Source organism: Amia ocellicauda, chromosome 7 (genome assembly GCF_036373705.1).
Source record: "Amia ocellicauda isolate fAmiCal2 chromosome 7, fAmiCal2.hap1, whole genome shotgun sequence".
Taxonomy (NCBI): Eukaryota; Metazoa; Chordata; class Actinopteri; order Amiiformes; family Amiidae; genus Amia; species Amia ocellicauda.
In genome coordinates this window covers 17,929,833-17,955,470 of record NC_089856.1, presented here as the reverse complement: position 1 = coordinate 17,955,470, position 25,638 = coordinate 17,929,833, and the positions used below count along the sequence as shown (strand labels likewise).

Genomic DNA, 25,638 nt, shown 5'->3' with positions numbered 1-25,638 from the left:
GCTCAAAATGAGAATTTGACCTGAAAAGAGAGGTCGAAGGTCAAAACCAAGGACAGTTTTAGACAGCCCACTTAGGGTTTCCTATATGTGTTCTATAGTGACATTAGTGAAAAGAACACATTTGGCCTGCTTTATATGTGGCATAGTGCCCGTTATGGCTTTTGCAGTGTTTGCCACACTACAATCCTACAATTTCATGTTTGACCTTGAAAGAGAGGTCGTAGGTCAAGTTCAAGGACATCCATGGATAGAGGCTATATGGCTTCCTATACGTGTTCTATAGACACCGTACCGTATCTGGCACACAAAAGGAGTTATGAGCCATCAAAGTTGTTCTTTTTTTTTTTTTTGCAATATCCCATGATCCATAGCTCTGAGCAGAAAATGGATGGCTTCTATCATTCCATCATTTTTTTTTGCAATATCCATGTTTTCACATGCAGACTAATAATACAATATGTAATATATGTATATTATGTAATGTGTGTGTGTGTGTATATATATATATATATATACGTAGATCACGCATGTAGAAGCGATAAAGCTCCCAGTGTCTTGTTGAAAAGGCAAGGAGGGTGTTGTTCCTGTGTGCAGTATACTTGACCTGGAGCAGTAGGTGGGCCATGTGACTGACTGCACACAGGAGCCTATCGGCGGCTTTGAAATGAGGCTATTCAAGTGTTTCTGGGGTAAGGGTCATTTCCCAACACCCTCTGGGGAACTGATTTGAACTGAAAGATATACTATATTACTTTACCTTGTTTTGCAGGGCTGCCACATCTTTCACAAAACTGCCGCTTTGTTTATAAAAATGAGGAGTCTCTAATGTGTGACATCACATCTGCAAGGTTTTGGTTATCTTAACATTGATTGGTTAAGGAATAGTTAACCCTGGAACAACAGTTTTTGTTGTCCCTGGAACAAAGTCAGGGGTTCATTCTTCAATTGTTAAGAAACCTTGAAGGGCAGCAAACATTCTGAACACCCTCAGCTTCTCAGGACAAGTGGTTCCCTTGTGTGATTTGGCTGGCTGGGTGTTCCTGCAAATCTGTCTGGTGGTGACCCATGGGGTGCTGCAAATGGGTGAAGGTGGAGTTACAACAACACTGTGACACACAGACCATTTCTGACCAATTTTTCCAGATGGGTTTGCCTTATTATTATTTTATTTTAGGGGCTGCATTGCTATGCAAGCTCTGGTGTTGCAATGCTGGTTGCTCTTGAGAATCCACTGATTCAAATGGCATTAGCACACCCCAGAAAGCAAACGGAGTATGTACACATACACCAGGGATACACCACCAATGACTGGAGCCACTGTACTGTACTGTATTCACCTGGAGTACACACACTGACTGGAACCACTATTGTCTAAACACAAAGGAAAGGCAACACCTTAGTGTCATGCTGGTTGCCTGACAATCACCTTGATACAGTATAGCAAACTCCGGTGGAAAAAAAGGGACAGGCATGGTCTGGGTGTCACAGCACTGTTGAAATTCTCTCACCTGGTCTTCTGGTTCTCTAAGTTAACTGGATGCATTTCACACCATCTCTCTGTTGAAGCAACATGAATACGCCTCCGATGTTTCTAAGTCATGATAATGTGGCACCACCTAGTGGATATTAACAACTATGCCACCCCCTTTTATATGAATAGGAGAGGGGGACCCCTGCTTTTAAAGCCTTATATATATATAGCCCCACACACAGAGTTCAATGAAAGATTTAATCAAGGAGAGGTACAGGTATTTCATTTATAAAATGGGAACAACCCCATGAACAATCAATGCATACCATATAACACAAACGCATACAACATAATTTATCTGTTACAATAAACTATGAAAGCAATCCACCACCAAGCACTGGGAAAATGGACAGAGCTGCTACGTGCAATTATATAAAGAAAAAATACATAAAATAACCAGTGCAAAATGAGACCAAACAGTTCACCACAACAAAAAATGTGCATTTAACGTTAAACCTTTATACTTATAATAATATTGCCCAAAATACAAACAAACTCAAAGCAAACCACCGTGACTCTATCCTTCTCGCAGTGATTGGAGGTGAACTGAACTGGCTCCAGACAAATGTTACCTGAGAAGTTTGTACTAATAGTATTAAAAGTATGCACATAAAATCAGTCAAGGCAATTTATAAAACAATATACAAAAAGCAGTCAAAACCAAGATAAAACTACATAAGAAAAAACAGTGGAGGTGCTTTTCTTCCTCTCAGTCGAGTCCTTCAGTCTTTTCCTCTACTGCTCACCCTCCACACACCAGTACCAGCACTCACTCACTCACTCACTTTTAAGGCATGCTAAATGAGCTAACTACATCCCAGTGCAACCAGGTGTCACAGCAGCACCCGCTACAATAAGAATGTACAAGCGGTCAGGGTAGGGCTTAAGAAAGGAGTGAGACGCAATCGCTTGAAGTGTGCTGAACCTAAATTTTCTAAAGTCTTTATTCCCAACTCTCCTGCATTTACAATGTTTCGAGTACATCAACATATTAGAAGCGTCTGTAAAAAAAAATAAAAAATCAGAATTGAAAGACTTCGCTGAGCCTTCCCAAGAAAATATGTAGTGAGGGCTCAGGTGGGGCTATGTATACATTTGTTCTACAGAGGACTGTATTTGTATTTTAAAGAATATTTGGCAGGTCTGTGTTCTGTTCTCTTTCTAAGCAGGCTGCGTGCACCCACTTTGCTTCCGCAGTAACATTAATGGCTCTGCATACCTGTTGCCTTGACAACGGCCAAAGCAGCGCTGTCCTTGGCAAATTCCTGGAGGCTGGACGAGGCACTGCCAATCGGAGCTCACCCGCGGGGTTTAAAAGTACTTTTGAGAAGTGACAGAGAGAGCAGGGGGAACTGACTGTGAAAATCCTAGCTGCATATTATATGTATATTATATTATGCTGCTTATAATGCGAGCTGAGTTTGTGTTTTATTCATTTTATTTAAAAACTATTAGAAGATAATTATTCTTACTCTTAAGCCGACAAGTGAGCTGAGTAACGTCTGGAGAGCTGTAATAATGCATGCGAAAAAGGGCACCCTGTGTCCACCCTGTGTTAAGTGGGGGGGGAGCCGCTGAATTGCGGTCTGGGGGGCAGGTGCTCAGGAAAAAGGGCGAGCCTTTCCTGTGCACGTGTCTGCTTGTGAGATCTGGGTTTGTTTTGTTTATACAAAGTGCAATAACGACTGCTCGCTTGAGTTTTAGCTACACACTATGATGCTGCCCTGTTTGAATGGTTATAATTAGATTTTTTTTTACTAAAAGCTCTTTCCCCCGCTGTGTTTCTAGTTTTAGATTTTGTTTAAATCTACTGAGATATTAGAATCGTGATTTGTAACTTTATAGCTAATTTATTCCCGAAAGTGATTGTTAAATTAATGCAACACCTAACTTTAATCAATTGCAATTAAGTGTACAAAATAATGGTGTTTTTGAAAGATGTCACACCCTTAAAATAGGTTATTGTACAGGATTGGTAAACTATAGATTTACACGTTTGGAGTTTTTGCAATTTTCTTTTTTTTACTTGTTTTAAGATGGGTGTTTAATTGGAGTTATATGGTTGGTTTATTCTTTTTGGATTACTTAGTTTGAGATACTCATACGGAATATTGTCAACTTGTTAATTGAATTACTTGTTGTTTTGGGAATATTGTAATTTATTATTGCTGGATGTTGCACAAGAACTTGCTGTATTTTGCACAACTGATCTCAGTATTTTATAATTTGTATCCTTTTTTAACAAAATAAACATTTTCATAGCTGAATTTTGCCTCCTCCTTTCATGGTGTACTTTATAATTGCTTTCTCAATTAAAGATCCTGTGTGGGAAGTTAAAGGGGTTCTACGTGTATATAAGAGGACCTTGCCGTCTATAAACACAAGGTGGCATAGTCGGTGTTGACCAATTTTAACCCTTTTTAAAAGCTGTGTAGTGACCCGCTACAAATAAACTCCATTATTTGATTAATAGAGAGCTCCTGTGGAGTCTGACACCCCTGAACCTGTCACTTAAAACCAGTGGTGAAAGTAGAAATCAAGTAATATGATATCACCATAGACAGTCACCCTATCTCAACTCCATTAATTTGTCGCAGGTCAGTCAGGCTCTCATGCACAATGTACTGAGCCGTCCTGAACACAGACGCACTGGTTTCAATGGCTCCTTCTATGCTTTTTGCATTAAGGTTTATTACTTTTATGAAGTGGTATAAGCTTTTCTAAATGTTTCTTTATTTTTCACAAAAGAGGATTTGCCATTTGACCCAACTAGCAGTGACATTCATGCCTCTAGCAAACAGAAGTTTCAAATTAGAAACATTAAAGTTTTTTTCACCTACCATTCCATCCACAGCAAACAACAAATAATGTTTCCTTTGAAATTCTTCAAATTGAAACTTGGATCAGACAGAGGGATATTGCTTCTCATTGGCACTATGCTTACCCAGCGATTTAGCAGACTCTTCAGGTTGTAGATTTAACGTTTATGTGATTTCAGACTGTGTTGGTGGCTTTTTGTTTGCATGCTCAGTCAAGGATTTTTTTGCGAGAGCCCACTTTCTCCATCGTTATCTGCTTTGCATTTGAAAGTTTCTAATTATTTCTAATTAATTATAAGCGGATGCCCACTGTTGCGTTACTATGAGACAATTAGGATTCCAATCAAGTGTACACACACACGAGTCACTCATCCCAATACAAGACAGCACTAAATATTGGAATGGATTTGATATAGAGTACATTTCTACATTATGTACTATAATACACAGAAATGATTAACATAAATATTATTATTATTAAAAAGTACTGGCAGTACATTTCTTACCCGTACGGCGTAGCAGACCGTACCAGCTTACACTGCTTAAAACACACCTCAGGGTTGCCATCTCCAATCAGCTGTTGTGTCCCATCAAAACTTCTGGTAACAAAAACTATGATTTAATAATTGTTCAAATTGCTTTAAAATGCAGTTTATCCTGTAGAAGGCAAGCCTCTTGATCCGTCTGTCCCTGGGAAAATTGGTCTGTCCATCTGTCTGTCTGTCCATCAGTAATAAGGGGGGGAGTTGAGGGGTTTGAGTGAGGCAGGAAAGCCCAATTATGAGTTGGACGGATCTGAAAGCACACAGATGGAATTTTGTGTATTAGTTCAGCAGTGCTCCTCTGTGACTTGTCTCAATCAGTCATTTATATAGGCCTAATACCCTATTTTCAGTTTTCTTACCACAACTCACTGTTCACACACATACACACAATCACAAAAATAAAACAGAAGTTTTCCAACACAAACTGATGTTTATTGTCACAGCATTGTATGTTTGTAAGTCGCCCTGGACAAGGGCATCTACTAATAAATAAATAATATTAATAATAATATTATTATTATTATTATTATTAATAATAATAATAATAATAATAATAATAATAATAATAATAATAATAATAATAATGATAGATTGACTTTCCCTTGACAGCCACAAACACTCAATTCCTTCTCTCTTAAAACTCCCACTACAACTCCGTTAGCAGTGCATCATTACGCCCTAATATAACCCTGTGGCACATGACCAGTCTGGCTTTTTCCGTTTGTTGAAGCAGGCTTAAAGTCCAGCTGAGTAAATTACTATAGCAACACATCCTTAATCATAAACCTCCTCCAGTAAATCTCAAAAATATCGGCAAAGCTGCTGCTACATGGTTATATGCAATTTAATGAATAGGTAATCATATGGTTATTGTATCATAGACTACATTATTATGTAGAGAACCACAAAGTCATTGGTGCTTTACAGTCAGAACCACATCAAGGCACCTCAGGACCAAATTAGGCAGATTTTGTGAACAGGAAATCATTTCACAACATTAATGTACAGGTGATGACGTTAATGACACTTAGGCCTATACAATGCCTGTGCTAGACAGTAGGGTATCAGATTTTGGATAATACTTTACATCATCCATGGCTTGACCTCTGTCATTCCAATATGAACTCTGAATCCACCAGCTTCATTTCAAGTATTGAACCCAAGTGGCCAGGCTCTGTCCACGACTCAATAATATTCAGAGTCTCTACATTGTATCAGAGATTCAAAGAAGGTGTAGGAAATAATCTTATTTGTCAGAAAGCATTGTTTAAATATTTATTTTATGAAGTGATCTAATAGTGTTCATCTCATAGGTCAATGTGATGGGATTATTTCCTGTTAATTTGGCTAAAAAGCCGAAGAAACCATTTATATCAGACAAATGAATTAGTACAACATAATACTAAAGTACACCGATCAGCCATAACATTATGACCACCTGCTTAATATTGTGTAGGTCCCCCTTTTGCCACTAAAACAGCCCTGACCCATCGTTAGCCACCTTTAGCCGCAGATCCTTTAAGTCCTGTAAGGGACTTGTTTGTCCAGCATATCCCTCAGATGCTCGATTGGATTGAGATCTGGGGAATTTGGAAACCAAGTCAACACCCTGAACTCGTGATTCATCAGACCAGGCCACCTTCTTCCATTGCTCCATGGTCCAGTTCTGATGCTCATGTGCACATTGTAGGCGCTTTCGGCAGTGGACAGGGGTCAGCATGGGAACCGTGACTGGTCTGCGGCTACGCAGCCCCATACACAACAAACTGTGATGCACTATGTGTTCTGACACCTTTCTATCAGAACCAGCATTAACTTTTTCAGCAGTTTGAGCAACAGTAGCTCGTCTGTTGGATCGGACCACACAGGCCAGCCTTCGCTCCCTACGTGCATCAATGAGCCTTGGCCGCCCATGACCCTGTCGCCGGTTCACCGCTTTTCCTTCCTTGGACCACTTTTGATAGGTACTGACCACTGCAGACTGGGAACACCCCACAAGAGCTGCAGTTTTGGAGATGCTCTGACCCAGTCGTCTAGCCATCACAATTTGGCCCTTGTCAAAGTCGCTCAGATCCTTACGCTTGCCCATTTTTCCTGCTTCTAACACATCAACTTTGAGGACAAAATGTTCAGTTGCTCCCTAATATATCCCACCCACTGACATAATGTTATGGCTGATCGGTGTATTATATATTTAAAAAAGGACAATGACAAATGACAAAACAATAGATCACTATGAAATTTCCATGAAACCCGATTGCATGCAATCCAAATGCGTTCGATATTGTTGGATTTCATGAAATCCAAATGCGAGAAATCGCACGATTACATAGGGTGAAATCAGATGAAATCGTGATGCAATCTCACACTATATAGAGGAGCTTGGGAGCGAGACTACGTGGTGAAGTTTGGAGTTTTGAAAGAGAAAAGCAAGAAAGATCGAGAGTGTAAATACTATCTGTATAGGCATATTTATTTATGGCAGACAGCCTACTAGTGCAGCTTCAGCCATGCTGTACATTGTGGCAAAAAGAAGATGGCTTCACTCACAAGTGTACACTCCATGTTTGTTGGAGAAATGTATTAACCCTTCTGTTATGTTCAGCTGTAAGGAACAGCAATAATGTTCCCTGGTCAAATTGTTTAACCATCCGAAAGTAGTTTTTCCTCCATAAACATGATCTTTAGCTCAATTAATATAAATATTTAGTGTAATCAATTTTTTCACCCCTTACAGATCATGGTTTACTGATGATAATTCACTCGTTTTTTATTAAAAAATCATTTTCCATGCATAGCTTGAGTTTGCATCACAAGCTGCTCAGATCTTTATGCCATATTTTACTGGCTTTGAAGGCATGTATTGCTTAAAGGGGCAGCGACATTAGGACCTGGATTGTAGACTAGTGGCAGCCACTCTACCCACTTGTCCCACACTGTCCTAACAGCTGCCAGCTTTTCTCTCTCCTGTCTGCCAGCTCTTGTCTCCTGATTATCAAACCTGATGGCCCTTGAGAAAATATGAAAGGTCTCAAAAGACATGGTGGCTCAGAATATGGCCCTGCCTGTATCTGCATCCCACAGGCTGACTGCTGATTCGTCTTTGGAAAGCCAGGATGAGAAGCCCCAAAAAAGCATGTAAATGGGTTTTGTCCAGTTCTCTCCACTCATGCCCAAAAACACGCCTCCCTTCTAAATTAGTCATTTCTAGAACAATTTTCTGAATTGAATCAGGAATGACCAGCTCAAAAGCAGACTTTATATCTGTGACACGAGTCACTGCCATCCTAGTGGGCCCTGGCACTGCCTTTAGAATGTTTTCAGCTGATATTGTTCCCCAACGCATGTTTGGGGATGAGGACTGTGGAAGTAAAGCTAGAAATTCCTCTCACAAATGTTTTACTTCATGTATGCTTAAGAAAGCTAAGGTCAAGCCAACATGTCAGGCCAGAAGGTAGTTTGACCTCTGTTTGTTATTTTTGATGAGCATCTTGGTGATTTGTTTGTTTTTAATTCTGCTAGTCCCTTTAGTACCTCCTCCTCATTTATCCTGATCTCTCAGGATTTGACTGGACTGGTTGTTAACCTGTGGCATGTTATCTGTTTTTTTCTTTTGTAAAAACCTCTCTGAAATATTCATTTAGAAAATTTGCCACATCTTGTTTTCCAAGATACTTCAATGTTTGCCCTTTATCTGTTTCACTTCCTCCTTTATTGACCTCTTACTGTTGTAGTATTGAAAAAAACTCTTTGTATTATTTTTAGCTCTAAGTGGATTGAACCAAGAGCATGCCTTGTATAGAGAGAGGAAAAGTGCAAATTGATCAGAAGGGTGATGAGGAAGCCCCAAGTCTGCAGTCTGCTGCAAAAGGGAAACTGAGGAGAAGACCTAAAGCATATTAGTTGAAAAAAGCTGAACCCCGGGAAGCGAGATAAGGGAGTACTGAGCTACACGAAAGACAAGAGCGCATAACACTGGAATCTATGCTGAGAAATTACAACACAGGGAGAAGACCAGCCAAGGAGGAAGACAACGGACCGAAGGGAGAGCACTAAACTGAGTGCATTTGTGATCTGCCTCTCCAAGCTGCGGGGGTCCAGTGTCTCTCCAGTTGCTACTCCATAGAACGATAAGTTGCACTTTTACTTTTCCCACTGTCCCTGAACAAGTTAGTTTTAATCCTTGATGTGTGTCTCTGAGTTTTTTTATATATATTTTTTTAATCCTTTTTAGCATTGTCCTGGCCAGATTTTAGTGTTTTAACTTTCTATTAAACATAAGAAACCTGTGCTCGGCTTTTAAACCAAGTCGTTATTTATTAAACATCCATGAGCAAGGAGTCTTGACTTGCTAAGAGGGGCTTAAGAAGCTTTGTTTGTATGATTTAATTACTTTGTTTTTCTATTTTTAGTTGGTTGTGTATTGTATGGGACGCTTCATTCAGCGCTGACTGACTGCCATGGGAGGATACTGGAGTCACTAATTGCTTACATTATTTGTATTTGGACACTTGGGCACTTGAATTTAATTTTTTTGTAATTATTTTATTGAGTTTTTATTTGTTACTTGGGCTCCTAGCTAACTAGTGGAGTCTGGGTTTTTGGAGTGGGGGTTTCTTTTCTTTTAGTGGTGCAGCTGATGAATGGCATTCTTTTAAGTTGTGTAATAAACATTTGTATAATTTTGCTAAACCTCTCTGGAACTCCTGTGTGGTTTATGGTTTGACAACACAACTGCTCCAAACTAAGTTAAAGTACGAACGTGTGCATATAGGTATTCTTCGAGTTTGGGATTGTTATTCATTCTGGCTCCTAGTGACCGGCAAACACCAGGTGGTGTAGATCGGCAGACTACATTTTTGTTACTAGAAGTGAAATTAGCTGTTCATTTGGATTATACAGTCCAGTGGGGCACCCTGCCCCATGTCACACCTTTCTCAAACTTATCTTTTATCTATTTTCCATACTATTCCAGGTCTGGAAACCAGTCTTTTTAAATTCCATTATTTTCCAGACCTGTGCAGGCACACTGTCTAATGTACAAGTGTCTCTGGTACAGTGGATCCTGCTCCTTATTTGGCACCAACTGAAGTGGTTAACTTTGGGATCATCCACCTTACAGACAGGTTTAGTACAGGTCGGATTGTTGGTTCATGCAACATGTTTAGTTCATGCTGACTGCAGACATTCACAACTAGTCGGGTTTAAGATGTCAATACAGGTGTTAACACTGCTGTGTTAATCTTAATGTTCAGGCACTGGGTGTTGACTGACTGTATAACTGTCCAAAATGATTACTCAGTTATACACTGGCTGATCAACTAATACCAGTCTTACTGGCTGACACACATGAGCAGGGTCCCACCCCCACCCTTCTTGGCCAATCAAACACAATCTCCTGGCCACTGACGGGTAACAATGAGTTTGTTTGGACTAGGACAGGGGTCGGCAACCCGTGGCTCTTTAACCCCTCCTCAGTGGCTCCCTGGGCTTTGACAAAATAAAAAAAATTCTGAAAATGAATTTTTGAACATTTTTATTATCATTGTTTTAAAGTTATTACATTATCTAATCATAAAAAATGTGCGTACCAAATTTTAAAAATGCTTACATTTCGTCAACTAAAATGTGCGACTCCGTAGCTAGGTTACAAGACCCTGGCGCCTTATTTTAAATTTAGTGGAAACTGACAGCTTATATGTTATATTGAGTGGATGTTTTTCTAATAGCTATCTTATGGCTTCCAATAAAAGAAAAGTGTAGGATGAAAACCAAGGATTCAATCCTATGTAGACAGATTTGTTTGCTTTCACCATCAACGCTGCTGGCTTGCCAGTATGTTTGATCTACAGCGAGAAAATAGAAAAACAACAAAAAATGCAACGTCGAAAGACATTTCCAGAGCAGGCACACTGCATTTGCAGAAACTTATCCTGCTGGGGATGCAAGGAAGAGAGCCGTTGCGGAACTGCAGTGAAAAGCAGAGCAGAGCAGAGGTACTTTTACGAAACGTATCAAAGTAATTGTTGATTTACTATAGTTGCAAGTTATGTCAATTGAACCATCAAAATAGGTTATAAATGCTACAAAACAAACGAACGCACTGGTGATTACGCTTACAAAGCATAGCCTACTAAAAACATGGTTCACTTATGTATTCATTATTTTTTAAATCTGTTTTTTTTAGCCTATTGTCAAAGTAGGCTTCTTTTGATTTTATGGTCTGACACTTATTCAATCCATTTCAAAAACATGGGGAGGACTTTCAAAATTACACATGGAACTTGGCTGTATATCAATTTACACATGCCAGTGGATTTAACATTTTCTCCACTACTACGCAATTGTACATTTTTGTGTTTTGTTGTCAATGACATTCCCCAATAAAGATAACACAAAATGTAAACTGCTTTATTTTATATTTTCATAAATGCAGCAGCCACTGTCTCACAAAACACGTTATTATCATAGTGGAAATGCAAAGTTTAAGTAGCCTGCATTAAATGATCATAAAGACCTGGATTAACTAAACTAAGAAGTGCACAACCTTGCGGGGGGGCAGTGGCTGAAACAAACGAAGGGGCACTTCGGTCCAGCAGGGGGGCGAGGTGTGTGTGTTTGTGCTGGCGAAGTGCGGTTGGGGGGTTTGGAGGATGTGCTGGTGGTGCTGGCAAAGCGCGGTCCAAGTTCCGGCTTGCAGTTAACTGCATGGATTGGGGGAGGGGCGATTGGGACAAATTGGGCACTTCACTGAAGAAAGGGGAGGGGAATGAAAAGGGGCGGTGGCTCGGGCTACACCTCCCCCTCCCCCCCGCACGTCCCTGGGCTCAAATATACTTTTTGCGGCTTCAGGACAATTATTTTATGTATTTTACTTTATGTAAAAATGGCTCTTCCAGTAGTAAAGGTTGCCGACCCCTGGAGAATTTCTAACAGTAGGTAAAAATTTTATTTTAAGTCCAGAATGCTCGTCATTCACAAGGGTAGAGAAGGTACACAAACACTGTAGTAACCCCAATCAAGGCCCAACGGTTGACCAAAATTGCAACTTACTATAGAAGGTGGGGTAAGGGGTGGTACAGAATTAGAAATGAGGTCAAATTCAGGCCAAAAGAATGAAAATTGTCTTTCAATAAAACTACAGAATGAAATTCTGCTAAAAAGAATATATAAATAATACAAATTAGACCGGATAGTGATTTAATAATAAAATATCCAAAAGCAGAGTCAAGTTCAGATAAAAGTAGGAAGTGTTATCATACCAAAACTTATTCCCCCCTCCAAAAAAAGCAATCCATGATCTACTCCCATGATTGGCCTGGATCCTGCATTAAACCATAGATGAGTCATAGTGGCAGTGGGAGCAAATCAAATTAAAAAAAACTCAGACATATCTCTGTATGTCAATCATTTTATAGTGCCATTCTAAATTATTAGTTTAATGCAGCCCTGAGTGCATAAATATATGCCATGAAATTAATCAAGTATAAAAATGCAGTTTATACTTTGAGAATAAAATACATTTATATAAAAGGAGAAAAATACGCAATTATTGAATAATACATGATTTTTCTATTCTTCTAAATTTCTTAGCAGACACCCTTATCCAGGGTGACTTATAATTGTTACAAGATACCACATTATTTTTTTACATTTACCCATTTATACAGCTGGGCATTTACTGGAGCAATCTAGGTAAAGTACCTTGCTCAAGGGTACAACAGCTGTGCACCCACTGGGGTGCTACAACCTACAACCCTGTGCTCCAGAGTCCAGAGCCCTAACCACTACTGCACACTGTAATGAAATGTGAAAAAGTCCAAGGGGATACTTTTCAGAGCTACTGTATTTGCAAATACTTCAATTATGTATTTTAACTAGTATTTTATATTCTCAATTTTCAGTCATTTGTATCTGAATCAATGCGTTGTACAAATAAGATTATATTTTCAAATACATCACAATAAAATAATTGTAACACAACATAAAAATTAAAGGCACAATGTAAGATTCCTAACATAGTCCCAACAAGGAGAGTATGAGAAAAATATTCTGTCTGTCTCCAAAGTCTAAAATTTCCTTAATTTTGACCTTTGAACTCTCCTTTCGAGGTCAAATACAAAATGTCAATGAAAGAGTGCAGATACGGTCATTTTCACAATAGAACATGCATTAGAAACCATATGTGGGCAGTGTGAAAATGTCCTTGGCTTTGACCTTTGACCTTTTGTTTCAGGTCAAATGCTCATTTTTAGTTATAACACTTTACGGAGAGGAGATGCATTTGGTCAATATAGAACACATATAGGAAGTCATATATGCAACATCTAAAAATGTCCTTCATTGTGACCTTTGATATCTCCATCAAGGTCAAACTCATCTTCATAGTCAGAAAAGTCCTATTTTACTTACCTATAAGTATTTCCCATAGCTCAAATGTGACTTAACATTTCTTTGCCCTTCACCTTTGTCCTCTAATTAATACTCATTCAAAATGTTTCTTAGCTTATTGTAACATCTACACGGTGAACTTCCTCTAATATCCGCTAGATGTCACCCTTGTTCCAGCTTTCACCTTATTCTTTCCTGGTTTTCTGAATGATAATTTCCTATCCTTTGGACTAATTACTGTACCTGCACATCCTTCCACTGCTCATCAACTGTGTGTATTTATACTGCTTTGTTCTGAACTTTGTCCTTTCCTTAAGGGTGTTCAGCTCAAATATATATTTTGGTGCATTTGAACTGCTTACAGAGCAGAGATACATCACTATTACTATTGGACACGTATAGGAAACCATAAGTGGGCTGTCTATAAATGTTCTTGGTTTTGACCTTTGACCTCTCTCAAGGTCAAATGCTCTTCTTGAGTTATGTTAGCTCTATAACACCTTACAGAGCAGAGATAGGCCTTTGGTCAAACTTGAACACATATAGGAAGTCATATATGCACCATCTAAAAATGTAATTCATTGTGACCTTTGACCTGAGTCAGAAAAGTCCTAATTTCACCTGTAAGTATGTCTCACAGCTCATATCTGACTGCAGATTCTGAAAGAACATTGATTGTTTACTAATGATATGTCTAAATATCTTTCCTTCACTGGACCTCTAATTAAAACTCATTGAAAATGTATCTTAGTTTATTGTGCTGTAGGAAATGCAGATAGGTTACTGCTTCTTATACACAGATTGGAAGTCATGTATAGTATATCCAATAATATTGCTCATTGTGACCTTTGACATCTGCATCATGCTCAAACTGAGTAATGTCTGAAAACTAATACTGATATAATGCAAATATAGGTAACAGCACATAATGCTTATTTTGAAGCTAGTTGCGCTTTTAAACTGTATTTGCATTCTATGCTATTAAACTGCTTGCATTCAGCAGCTATGCTTTTAAACAGTGTAAGCATAAAAAGTGTAAAAACACAAAGTTTCTAAAGAAACTTCAATTCTAGTTATTATTATTATACATTATTATCGTTTGTTATCTTAATGTTGTCTGTTTCTCACTGCCTTACCTTTTAAAGTTGGGGGGGGGCAGGTGGCTTTTATCACATTACTCTGGTACAGCCCCTCTACCATCCATGCAATGGCCTGAGTGCAGTACTCCAGCTGCAGAGAGAGAGAGAGAGGGTTTAAATTATATAATACTGAAAACTACTGCACTGACACTATACTGAGCTTTTAGACGGAGATAAAGAGGGGAAGGGGATAGAGAAAGTGTCAATAAGAATGGGGTTTATATGCTATAATACTGACTGAAACCCAATACATTTACACTACCCTGTGCTATGAGAGAGTGGTGGAGAAGAGAGGGGGAGAGAAGAAAAAAGAGAAAGGGATACATAAGAACATAAGAAAGTTTACAAATGAGAGAAATCATTTGACCCTTCATGCTCATTTGGTGTCCATTAATAACTGTGACCCAAGGATCCTAGCCAGTCTATTTTTGAATGTTCCCAAATTTTCAGCTTCAACCAAATCACTGGGGAGTTTGTTCCAGATTGTGACGACTCTCTGTATGAAGAAGTGTCTCCTGTTTTCCATCTTGAATGCCTTGAAGCCCAATTTCCATTTGTGTCCCTGGGTCTGTGTCCCCCTGGTGATCTGAAAAAAACTCCTCTGGTTTGATGTGTTCAATGCCTTTCATGATTTTGAAGACTTGAATGAAGTCCCCACATACAGTCTTCTGTGTTCCAAGGTGAAAAGGTTCAGTTCTTTCAGTCTCTTTGAGTATGACATTCCCTTCAAACCTGAAATAAGTCTGGTTGCTCGCCTCTGAACTGCCTCTAGAGCAGCGATATCTTTCTTGAAGTGTGGTGCCCAGAACTGTACACAGTATTCCAGATGAGGTCTAACTAGTGCATTGTACAGTCTCAACATTACTTCCCTTGATTTAAATTCAACACTTTTGACAATGTACTGTAGCACTTTGTTTGCCTTTTTTATTGTTTCCCCATATTGTTTGGATGGGTAAAGTGAGGAGTCCATGTAGACTCCTAGGTCTCTCATGCATTACTTCTTCTAGTTCTATTCCTCTCATAGTGTAAATATAGTGGACATTTGTATTACCTGCATGTAATACCTTACACTTGTCCACATTGAATTTCATCTGCCAGGTGTCAGCCCTCAACTGAATATTATCTAAGTCCCTTTGAATAACCTGTGCTGCTGAGATCGAAGCTGCTGAGCCAACTATTTTAGACAAGTTTGTCAAATACTAGAGATATAGAGAAAGAGTGAGAGAAAAAGCGGGTTAAATATAATACTGACTAAAAACAAGTATATTTACAATACACTGTGCTATAAGAGAGAGATGGGTCAAGGGGGGGAGTTAGAGAAAGAGAGAGAGAGAATGAGACTTACTTCAGATTCAAGTACTTTCAGTCGCCGATCGTGTTCTCGAATTTCTACTATCTGTTTTAATACATTGTCCACTCTACAGAGAGAGAGAGACAGAGAGATACATGTACAGGGTGACTGAGTGAGTGTGTGTGTGTGTGCGTGTGTGTTTGTGAGAATGTCTTTTATGAGCATGTCAGTGTGCTATGTATTTCAGAGTTCCGTTTGAGCCTCTCAATGTTGCTGTCTCTCTTGTGTCACAGGATGTCACAGGATGTTACAGTGCGTGTCAGTGTGTGTCTGTGTGTTGTGCTGTGTCTGTGTTGGGTGTGATTTGCTGTACTTCGTAGAGGTGCGCTTCAGTCTCTCTGTGTCACTCTCTCTCTTTTTCTTGTTCTGCCGAGACAGGAAGTTCTCCTTCTGAATGGCTTCCCATGTCACCAGCTGGCTGCCTTGCCGACCCTTCAGTTCAATCACTGAGAGAGAGAGAGAAAGAGAGAGAGAGAGAGAAGAGGAAGGGGAGAGGTGGAGGGGATATAGGGAGGGGGAGAGAGAGGGGAAGGGAAGAGAGGGCAAGAGAGAGGGGGAGATGCATATAGAGACACAAGCAGTCAGTCACATACAGACAGAGAAGAGAGAGAAAGATGCAGAGATAGAGACAGAAGGAGAAATATAGTTAATATTGAGAATCTCTTACTGGTTAATGTGCATAGAGACGGAGAGGAGAGGAGAGGGGTGTGATGGGAGACAATTCAATTGAATGGAAAGGGATGGAAGGCAATGGGATTGAACAGAATGGAGCCACTTGGAGATGAGCTGAAGGGATTGGAAGACAATTAATTTTAATGTAATGGAGTGTAAATTGATTGTAACAGAGTGTAGGAGACAGTAATACACTTGTTACCTTATTGAACTAGGATGTATACTTACTGTAATTTTGTACTGATTGTATTACTGCACTTTTGTAATGCTTAAATTACCTTGTGTGTAAACTGTAAGCTGACCTGAATAAGGGTCGTCTGCCAAGAAGTAAAGGAGGATCAAAAAAGGACAATAATGGACTGTAATGGAGTTTAATGTATTGCAATGGGGCGCAGTGCTGCAGAACCCTACTGAAGTGCTGGATCTTGACTGAGGGAACTTTGCGGATGTTTCTCTTGATGAACAGGTTGAGGTGGGAGAGGATGATGAAGGGTGGGGCCAAAGCTGGCCGGCTGTGGTACTCCACGATCAGGTTGTAGCGTTGGAACTTCCAGTAGATATCACTCCGCTCCTGCACCTTCGAGAAAGTGTAACTGGAAAGAGGGGGAGTGGGAGAAAGAGATTGGGGGGTTAGAGTGTGTAAGAGAGGGAAGAAGGGACAGAGAGAGTGGATGGGGGAAGTGAGGGAAAGAGAAGGTGATACAGAGGGAGAGAAAGAAAGAGGGAGATAGAGAGAGAGAGGGGTACAGGGAGGAAGAGAGGAGAGAGAGAATGAAGAAGATGAAGAGATGGGAAAGATAAAAGATAAAGAGAGAAAGAAGAAATGAAAGAATCAGTGAAATGAAAGAAAGTCGCCGATAGGCCCCTGTGTGCACTCAGTCACTTGGCCCGCTTCCAGCTCCAGCTGAAGTACACTGCACTTACCACATAAGGCTGAAGGAACCATCCCGAAAGTTGGGGGAACTGTATCTTCATTTCAGATAGCCAAGGTTGCATCCGCAACCCAATGTTATCTTTGAATTTCGAAATTGTTCCCCCAGAGGGTGTTGGGAGACTGTGTACCCTCTTTGCTGCGATAGAAGACATATCGTAAGAGACACCCAAGAGAACACAATGAACTGACAAGGAACTCACTGTAGACGTCAGGACATAAGGAGCAGGGAACTCCACCTACTATGGCAATAAGTAGAACCCCCAGCAGGCCACACAATGAATGGAGCAATGCTCAGGACATCCAGCCTGCAACAGAGTAGAACTCAATACACAGAGTCTAATGCTTAAAGCATAGAGACAAGGGATGGAGCAACGCTGAATACATCCAATACAAGAAGAACAGGGAACTCACGTGCTCTGACCTTCTGGGAACAACATTTGCTATTATTAAAACTTTAAACCTGCTAAGACTGTAGCTGAGTCTAAAACTATACTTTGTATACTTTGGATTGCTTTGTATAATGTAAATTTGAATTTATAATGTTTGATGCCTTAACTGTATTCTTGCACTTTGTATTGAACTTATGTTGTAAGTCGCCCTGGATAAGGGCGTCTGCCAAGAAAAAAATAATAATAATAATAAATTCATAAATAATAATAATAATAATAATAATAATAATAATAATAATAATAATAATAATAATAAAACAGGCCCAGTGCTCAGCACATCCAACCTGTAAAAACACATAAAAAGTATGTGGCGTAGCCCAGCTCTCCACAGCACAAACCTCAGACAGGGGGTACCCTGAAAAAGTGTCCACGAAAAAGCCATCGCCTGTGTGGAATGTGCCACCAGCCGCTGTGGCACCAAAAGGCCAACCAACTCATTAGCCAAGGCAATGGCATCCACAATACAGTGAGACAGGCAATGTTTTGACCCTGTCTCAACATATGATCAGTATGACAGACAGACAGCTAGTCAGCCTGCCAGACTGCACGTGTCCCATCAACATAACACTGTGATGTCCATACAGAGCAAAGCACATGCAGCCAGTGCTCCTCCTCTGAAGTGAAGGGGGAAGATGAAAACCCATCAACTCACCGGCCTGTTGACATGGGATGGAGAAAAAACTTTAGGAAGAAAAGCGGGGTTGGGATGCAGGGAGGCCCTGGAACCATACCCTGCAAAACGTAAACAGGAAGGATACACAGAGAGTGCATGCAACTCCCCCAAGCTTAGCTCAAACAATAGCCAAACAAAAAGGCTTCTTCAAAGACAAAATCTTCAAGTCCACAGACTGAAGTGGCTCGAAGGGGGCCTTGGAAAGTGCCTCCAGCACTACATCAAGGCACCACAATGGAAGTGTATGACACACAGGGGGGTGAAGCTGTCACACCACTTTCATAAACTGACAGGCCAGGAAAGTGAGATCCCACCAACTCACTGTCAATGCGATCATGGTAAGCAGAAATCACTGTGGACACTGATTTCCCTACGTCCGGGAACTCTTGTAAAATGCTGGGTTTCTTCCCTGGTGATGCTCTGTCAGGCCTGTACTGCAACTGTCTTTAGTTCCTGCTTATTCTTGGGGCATTTTGCCTTCAGTTTTGCCTTCAGCAAGTGAAATGCATGCTCAATTGGATTCAGCTCAGGTGATTGCCATTGCAGAATATTACACTTCTTCACCTTAAAAAAGTCTTGGGTTGCTTTCACAGTATGCTTCAGGTCATTCTCCATCTGCACTGTGATGCGCCGTTCAATGAGTTTTGAAGCATTTGACTGAATCTGAGCAGATAATATAACCCTAGACACTTCAGAATTCATCTTGCTGCTTTTGTCAGCAGTCACATAATTAATAAATACAAGGGAACCAGTTCCCTTGGCAGCCATACATGCCCATGCCATAAAACTACCATGCTTCACAGATGAGGTGGTATGCTTCGAATCATGAACAGTTCCTTCCCTTCTCCATACTCTTCTCTTGCCATCATTTTGGTACAAGTTGATCTTTGTCTCATCTGTCCATAGGATGTTGTTGTAGAACTGTACAGGTTCTTTAGATGTTTTTTGGCTAACTCTAATCTGGTCTTCCTGTTTTTGGGGCTTACCAATGGTTTACATCTTGTGGTAAACCCTCTGTATTTACTCTGGTGAAGTGTTCTCTTGATTGTTGACTTTGACACAGATACACAAATGCAAATTCCACACTTGAAATCAAACCTGTACATTTTATCTGCATTTGAACTGTAATTGAACTAATGAGGGAATAACACACACCTAGCCATGGAACAGCTGAGACAGCTGAGCAGCCAATTGTCCAAATATTTTTGGGCCCCTAAAATTGGGGGGACCACATATAAAAATGTGTTTAATTCCTACACTGTTCACCCAATTTGGATGTAAGATGAAAGACTGCACATCTTGATTGTTTCCTTTCAAATCCATTGTGGTGTCGTACAGACCCAAAATTATGACAATTGTGTCACTGTCCAAATATTTATGGACCTAATCGTATACATGTAGAATTAAGGCATACAGAACTGATAAGGCTTTCAGTATCTCATTGAAAAGGCAAAGAGGGCGTTGTTCTTGTGTGTAGTGTACTTGAGCTGGATCAGGAGGTGGGCCAAGTGACTGAATGCACACAGGGGCCTATCGGCGACTTTGAAATAAGGCTATTCAAGTGTTTCTGTGTTAAAGGTAATTTCCCAACACACTCTGGGTGAACTGTTTCAAAATTGAAAGATAACATACATACACATATACAGTGAGGGAAAAAAGTATTTGATCCCCTGCTGATTTTGTACATTTGCCCACTGACAAAGAAATGATCAGTCTATAATTCTAATGGTTGATGTATTTTAACAGTGAGAGACAGAATAACAACAAAAAAATCCAGAAAAAAGCATTTCAAAAAAGTTATAAATTGATTTGCATGTTAATGAGGGAAATAAGTATTTGATCCCCTATCAATCAGCACGATTTCTGGCTCCCAGGTGTCTTTTATACAGGTAACGAGCTGAGATTAGGAGCACTCTCTTAAAGGGAGTGCTCCTAATCTCAGCTCGTTACCTGTATAAAAGACACCTGTCCACAGAAGCAATCATTCAATCAGATTCCAAACTCTCCACCATGGCCAAGACCAAAGAGCTGTCCAAGGATGTCAGGGACAAGATTTTAGACCTACACAAGGCTGGAATGGGCTACAAGACCATCGCCAAGCAGCTTGGTGAGAAGGTGACAACAGTTGGTGCGATTATTCGCAAATGGAAGAAACACAAAATAACTGTCAGTCTCCCTCAGTCTGGGGCTCCATGCAAGATCTCACCTCGTGGAGTTTCAATGATCATGAGAACGGTGAGGAATCAGCCCAGAACTACACGGGAGGATCTTGTTAATAATCTCAAGGCAGCTGGGACCATAGTCACCAAGAAAGAAGCACATTAAGGTCCTGGAGTGGCCTAGCCAGTCTCCAGACCGTAATCCCATAGAAAATCTGTGGAGGGAGCTGAAGGTTCGAGTTGCCAAACGTCAGCCTCGAAACCTTAATGACTTGGAGAGGATCTGCAAAGAGGAGTGGGACAAAATCCCTCCTGAGATGTGTGCAAACCTGGTGGCCAACTACAAGAAATGTCTGACCTCTGTGATTGCCAACAAGGGTTTTGCCACCAAGTACTAAGTCGAAGGGGTCAAATACTTATTTCCCTCATTAACATGCAAATCAATTTATAACTTTTTTGAAATGCGTTTTTCTGGATTTTTTTGTTGTTATTCTGTCTCTCACTGTTAAAATACACCTACCATTAAAATTATAGACTGATAATTTCTTTGTCAGTGGGCAAACGTACAAAATCAGCAGGGGATCAAATACTTTTTTCCCCTCACTGTACATCACCAGGGGGAGAGGGGGAGAGAGAGGGAATTCCAGTGCTGTAGTAACCCCATGTGAAGACCAGTCCATAGCTTGATGCATACCTGAACATGGCAATGAGCAAGTTCAGCAGCACTATATTGGCCACCAGGAGATATATGACCAGCAGAATGATGACTAGCCAATTGGCATAGCCACTGGTACAAGGCTCCGCCCCCAGCTTAATCAGCTCATGGTTGGTAGTACAGTTCTTCATAGTTCTCTTGGCAGCTGTGGAGAAAGAGAGAAAGAGAGTGACAAAGAAATGGGAAAGGGAAGAGAGACACATAGAGAGGGAGGAGAGAGGGAAAAGATTGGGGAGAGAGTAATTGTTATTCCCACTGTAGTTATTGATACTAATAGTGTTATTGATATTACTAATGATTAGTGTGGAAGGAATTTCTCTCTTTGTAAGGCTTTACTGCTTATATACTTAAAGAAGCTATGTCAACATTAGGATCAGGCTAGGAGGTACCTTGATCTCTGTCTGAATAAGTATGTGCATCTGGGAGATGATGTCAGACTGTGTGAATGAAGTGGCTCTTCCCTTATCTATACATTGGCTTGGGAACTGTCATCCATAATTACATATCTTGTGCTTAGCTTGCTTTAAGGATAACATAGAAAGCAGATCTTTGTTTACTTTTTGTATCGAGTAAGAGCAACTTTGTTTCATCATGATACAATTGTTTCTCTACACACTGCGTGAAATAACAAATTAACACTGTAACCCAGCGATTCTCAAAGTTGGCGCCTGATATGCAATTGAGGTCATGAAAGAATACCCAGAGTTAACTTCAGAACTCCTCCCCCAAACCCCCCGACCCCACTTTGCCGCGCAGACTGCAATTCGTCTATAGTAAAAGTTTGAGAACCCCTGCTGTAACCTGATTGAAGGCTTAGTTTCTTCCACATTACCCCTACCCTGGACAATGTATTCCAGTATCATTTAATCATCCTTCTCCTCTCTCCCCTCTCCTTCTCACTTCTCTCTCTTCTATCCCATCTCCCTCTCCTCTGCTTGTCTCTGTGTCTGTCTTCCATCTCTCACCCTCTCTATACCTCCCTCCACCTTTCTCCTTCTCTCAGTCAGTCAGTCAGTCAGTGTATCTGTGCATCAGTCAGCCACTGTCAGTGTATCACTCAGCATGTAAGTATCAGTGTCTCTCCCTTTCCCTCTCTCTCACCATCAATCTCATCCAGGGGGATCTGTCCAAAGATATGCAGGTAGGGCCGGTAGAAGACTCGTCTGAAGATCCACTCTGGACGGGCCTCGTAGGGATAGAGCAGTGCCTCATTGGCCACGCCATATGCCAGAAGCCACACCCCCAGGAAGAACAGGAAGAAGAACACATCCTTCACCTGAGACAGGGACAGAGAGAGGGTAGGGAATGGAAGAGGGAGAGGGAGAGAGATTCATTCAGAGACATGTGGAGAGGAGACAGAGAGATGCAGACATGCAGAGAGAGGAAAAGAAAGATGCAGATTAGACAGATGGACATTCAGAGACAGAGAGATGAAGAGAGAGACAGAGAAACAGACAGAGAGATGCTCAGAGACATGCAGAGAGACAGAGACATCGATGCAGAAACAAGCAGAGAGAGACACAAATACATGCACAGAAAGGCAGAGACACACAAAGAGACAGTCAAAGAGAGACATAGTAAATATCCACAAAAATAAGTATTTGACACAAACTACAGTATAAATCTGTAGTTCTCAATCCTGGTCCTGGGGACCCCTTGTCCCCTTGTTTTTAGTTCCAACTGAGCTCTGAATTACTTCACTAGTAGGGTACTTAATTGAAACACTGTTAATTTTGGCAGCTATTTTAGAATTAGTTTAAGTCTTACTTTTTTGACTAAAATGCTATTAGTCTTAGTCACATTAGTCATAATTTAGTCCAAAACTTTCACTAGTTTTGGTTAATATTAGTCAACGAAAACTCCTGTCATTTTAGTCAATGTAATATTAGTCACATTTTAGTCCATGTATGTTTTTTACTTCATTATCATGCATCATGTCAAATTTCAGATGTTTAGCTCATTAGCTGATGGATATGAAACAAACATATTGATTGACTGTTAATTTGAAATGTATTTGAAATCAAGTCACAAACACTTCATGGTCACTTTTCAAATTACTGTAATTCAAATTCTCTGAAGTTTGAGGTCTCCCTTGAAAAACAGATTGTTTGTAAAAATAAAGTTACAAGAGCAGAAGACCCATCAGTGCACTCTCTTAGACACAAAACATAAAAAAAAGTTAAACAGCTATAGTAAAACAAAGTGCTGCTACACAATATTGTTGTTCACCAGTGACACTAAACAACCTCTCTGAAAAGGCTTAGGATGCTGGCATAGCAAGCAAATCCTGGGCAAAGGGTTTCAGAGTAGGGTACAGAGTGCTGCTTTTTTCCACCGAAAAGGCAACAGCAGTCTTCTCTTCACCAGTGCTCTGTGACAGCTCCTTTTTGTACTTGCTGATTTCCTGGCAGTGTCCTCCATGTCACAATGTCATATTTGTACATGCAATATGAACGTTCCGAGGCTGGATTTCTAATATTAAAAAGAAATACCCCAAAGTAATTTTAGGTCCAATTGATAGTAGAAAGGGTCCCCTTCTAAAGTACAGTAGTGTTATGCTGGGGCACTCTTTGTGAAAATGTGAATAGACACCCAAACTGGTGACCTCCATGCCACAATGTCATATTTGTAAGTGCATTGAGAGCATTCCAAGGCTGGCTTTCTCATATTGAAAAGAATGGCCCCCAAATTATTTTAGGTCCTATTGATAGTAGAACGTGTCCTCTTCTAAAGTACAGTAGTGTTATGTTGGGGAGCAATTTGTGGACCTGGGAATAGACAGCCAAACTGGTGCCCCCCATTCCACAATTTCATATTTTTAATTGCATTTTAAGCTTTCTGAGGCTGGCTTTCTCATATTTAAAAGAACTTTTGATAGTAGAAAGGCTACCCTTTTCAAGTAAAGTAGTTTCATGCTGGGGAGCAATTTTGGAACTGGGAATGGGCACCCAAAGTGCCTAATTGCTAAATCCTAAAGGATTATTAGGAACACCATACTAATACTGTGTTTGACCCCCTTTCGCCTTCAGAACTGCCTTAATTCTACGTGGCATTGATTCAACAAGGTGCTGAAAGCATTCTTTAGAAATGTTGGCCCATATTGATAGGAAAGCATCTTGCAGTTGATGGAGATTTGTGGGATGCACATGCTCAGGTAGGCCGTGGCATTTAAACGATGCCCAATTGGCACTAAGGGGCCTAAAGTGTGCCAAGAAAACATCCCCCACACCATTACACCACCACCATCAGCCTGCACAGTGGTAACAAGGCATGATGGATCCATGTTCTCATTCTGTTTACGCCAAATTCTGACTCTACCATCTGAATGTCTCAACAGAAATCGAAACTCATCAGACCAGGCAACATTTTTCCAGTCTTCAACTGTCCAATTTTGGTGAGCTTGTGCAAATTGTAGCCTCTTTTTCCTATTTGTAGTGGAGATGAGTGGTACCCGGTGGGGTCAGGACTGCCACATACTGGATGTTTTTCCCTTTTCACACCATTCTTTGTAAACCCTAGAAATGGTTGTGCGTGAAAATCCCAGTAACTGAGCAGATTGTGAAATACTCAGACCGGCCCGTCTGGCACCAACAACCATGCCACGCTCAGAATTGCTTAAATCACCTTTCTTTCCCATTCAGACATTCAGTTTGGAGTTCAGGAGATTGTCTTGACCAGGACCACACCCCTAAATGCATTGAAGCAACTGCCATGTGATTGGTTGGTTAGATAATTGCATTAATGAAAAATTGAACAGGTGTTCCTAATAATCCTTTAGGTGAGTGTATATTGCAATGTGAGCATTCCAAGGGTTGTTTTCTAATATTTAAAAGAAAGTCCTGTGGAGGAAAATAGACATCATTTTATGCCTCTGTACTTTGTGTGTTTTGTGTGCTGCGACCCTGTAGTTTTCTCATAGTAACTATTAATTTGCCCGCATTCTGAGTACCTGTTATTTTTTCACATCTCATTTACTCCATTTTAGTTTATCAGCATCTTACATTCTCTACTTGTTTCTTATTAAAGTTTAATTGTTTCAAACCTATCTTTGTTATCAGTAAATGACCTTCTAGATGTAGCTGGCAATTTAGAGGATAATAATTATTATTCATGAGTAATAACTGTAATAATATTGATGAGATGGGTAGGCTTATTTTAGAATGCCAATAAAATTACTATCATATTTATTTTGATGACCAATCAGACACTGCTTTTAAAATGTCAAACCCCTTGAAGGTATGTGACAAAATGGGAATAAAA

The 25,638-nt window shown here is 40.2% G+C and overlaps 1 protein-coding gene across 2 annotated transcripts in view; it reads right to left on the bottom strand.

Moving 5' to 3' along the window:
* Positions 1-1,715: 1,715 nt before the first annotated feature.
* Positions 1,716-25,638, bottom strand: part of LOC136753011 (transient receptor potential cation channel subfamily M member 4) — a 139,513-nt gene continuing 115,590 nt past the window's right edge. For both annotated transcript variants that reach the window (XM_066708789.1, XM_066708790.1), the window contains 7 exons: positions 22,480-22,654; positions 21,358-21,523; positions 16,860-17,041; positions 16,090-16,222; positions 15,771-15,843; positions 14,423-14,516; positions 1,716-5,145 (listed from right to left, as the gene is read on the bottom strand). In XM_066708789.1, coding sequence (XP_066564886.1) covers positions 5,129-5,145; positions 14,423-14,516; positions 15,771-15,843; positions 16,090-16,222; positions 16,860-17,041; positions 21,358-21,523; positions 22,480-22,654 — 840 coding nt within the window. In that variant the 3' untranslated portion in view covers positions 1,716-5,128. The remainder of the gene's footprint in view (positions 5,146-14,422; positions 14,517-15,770; positions 15,844-16,089; positions 16,223-16,859; positions 17,042-21,357; positions 21,524-22,479; positions 22,655-25,638) is intronic.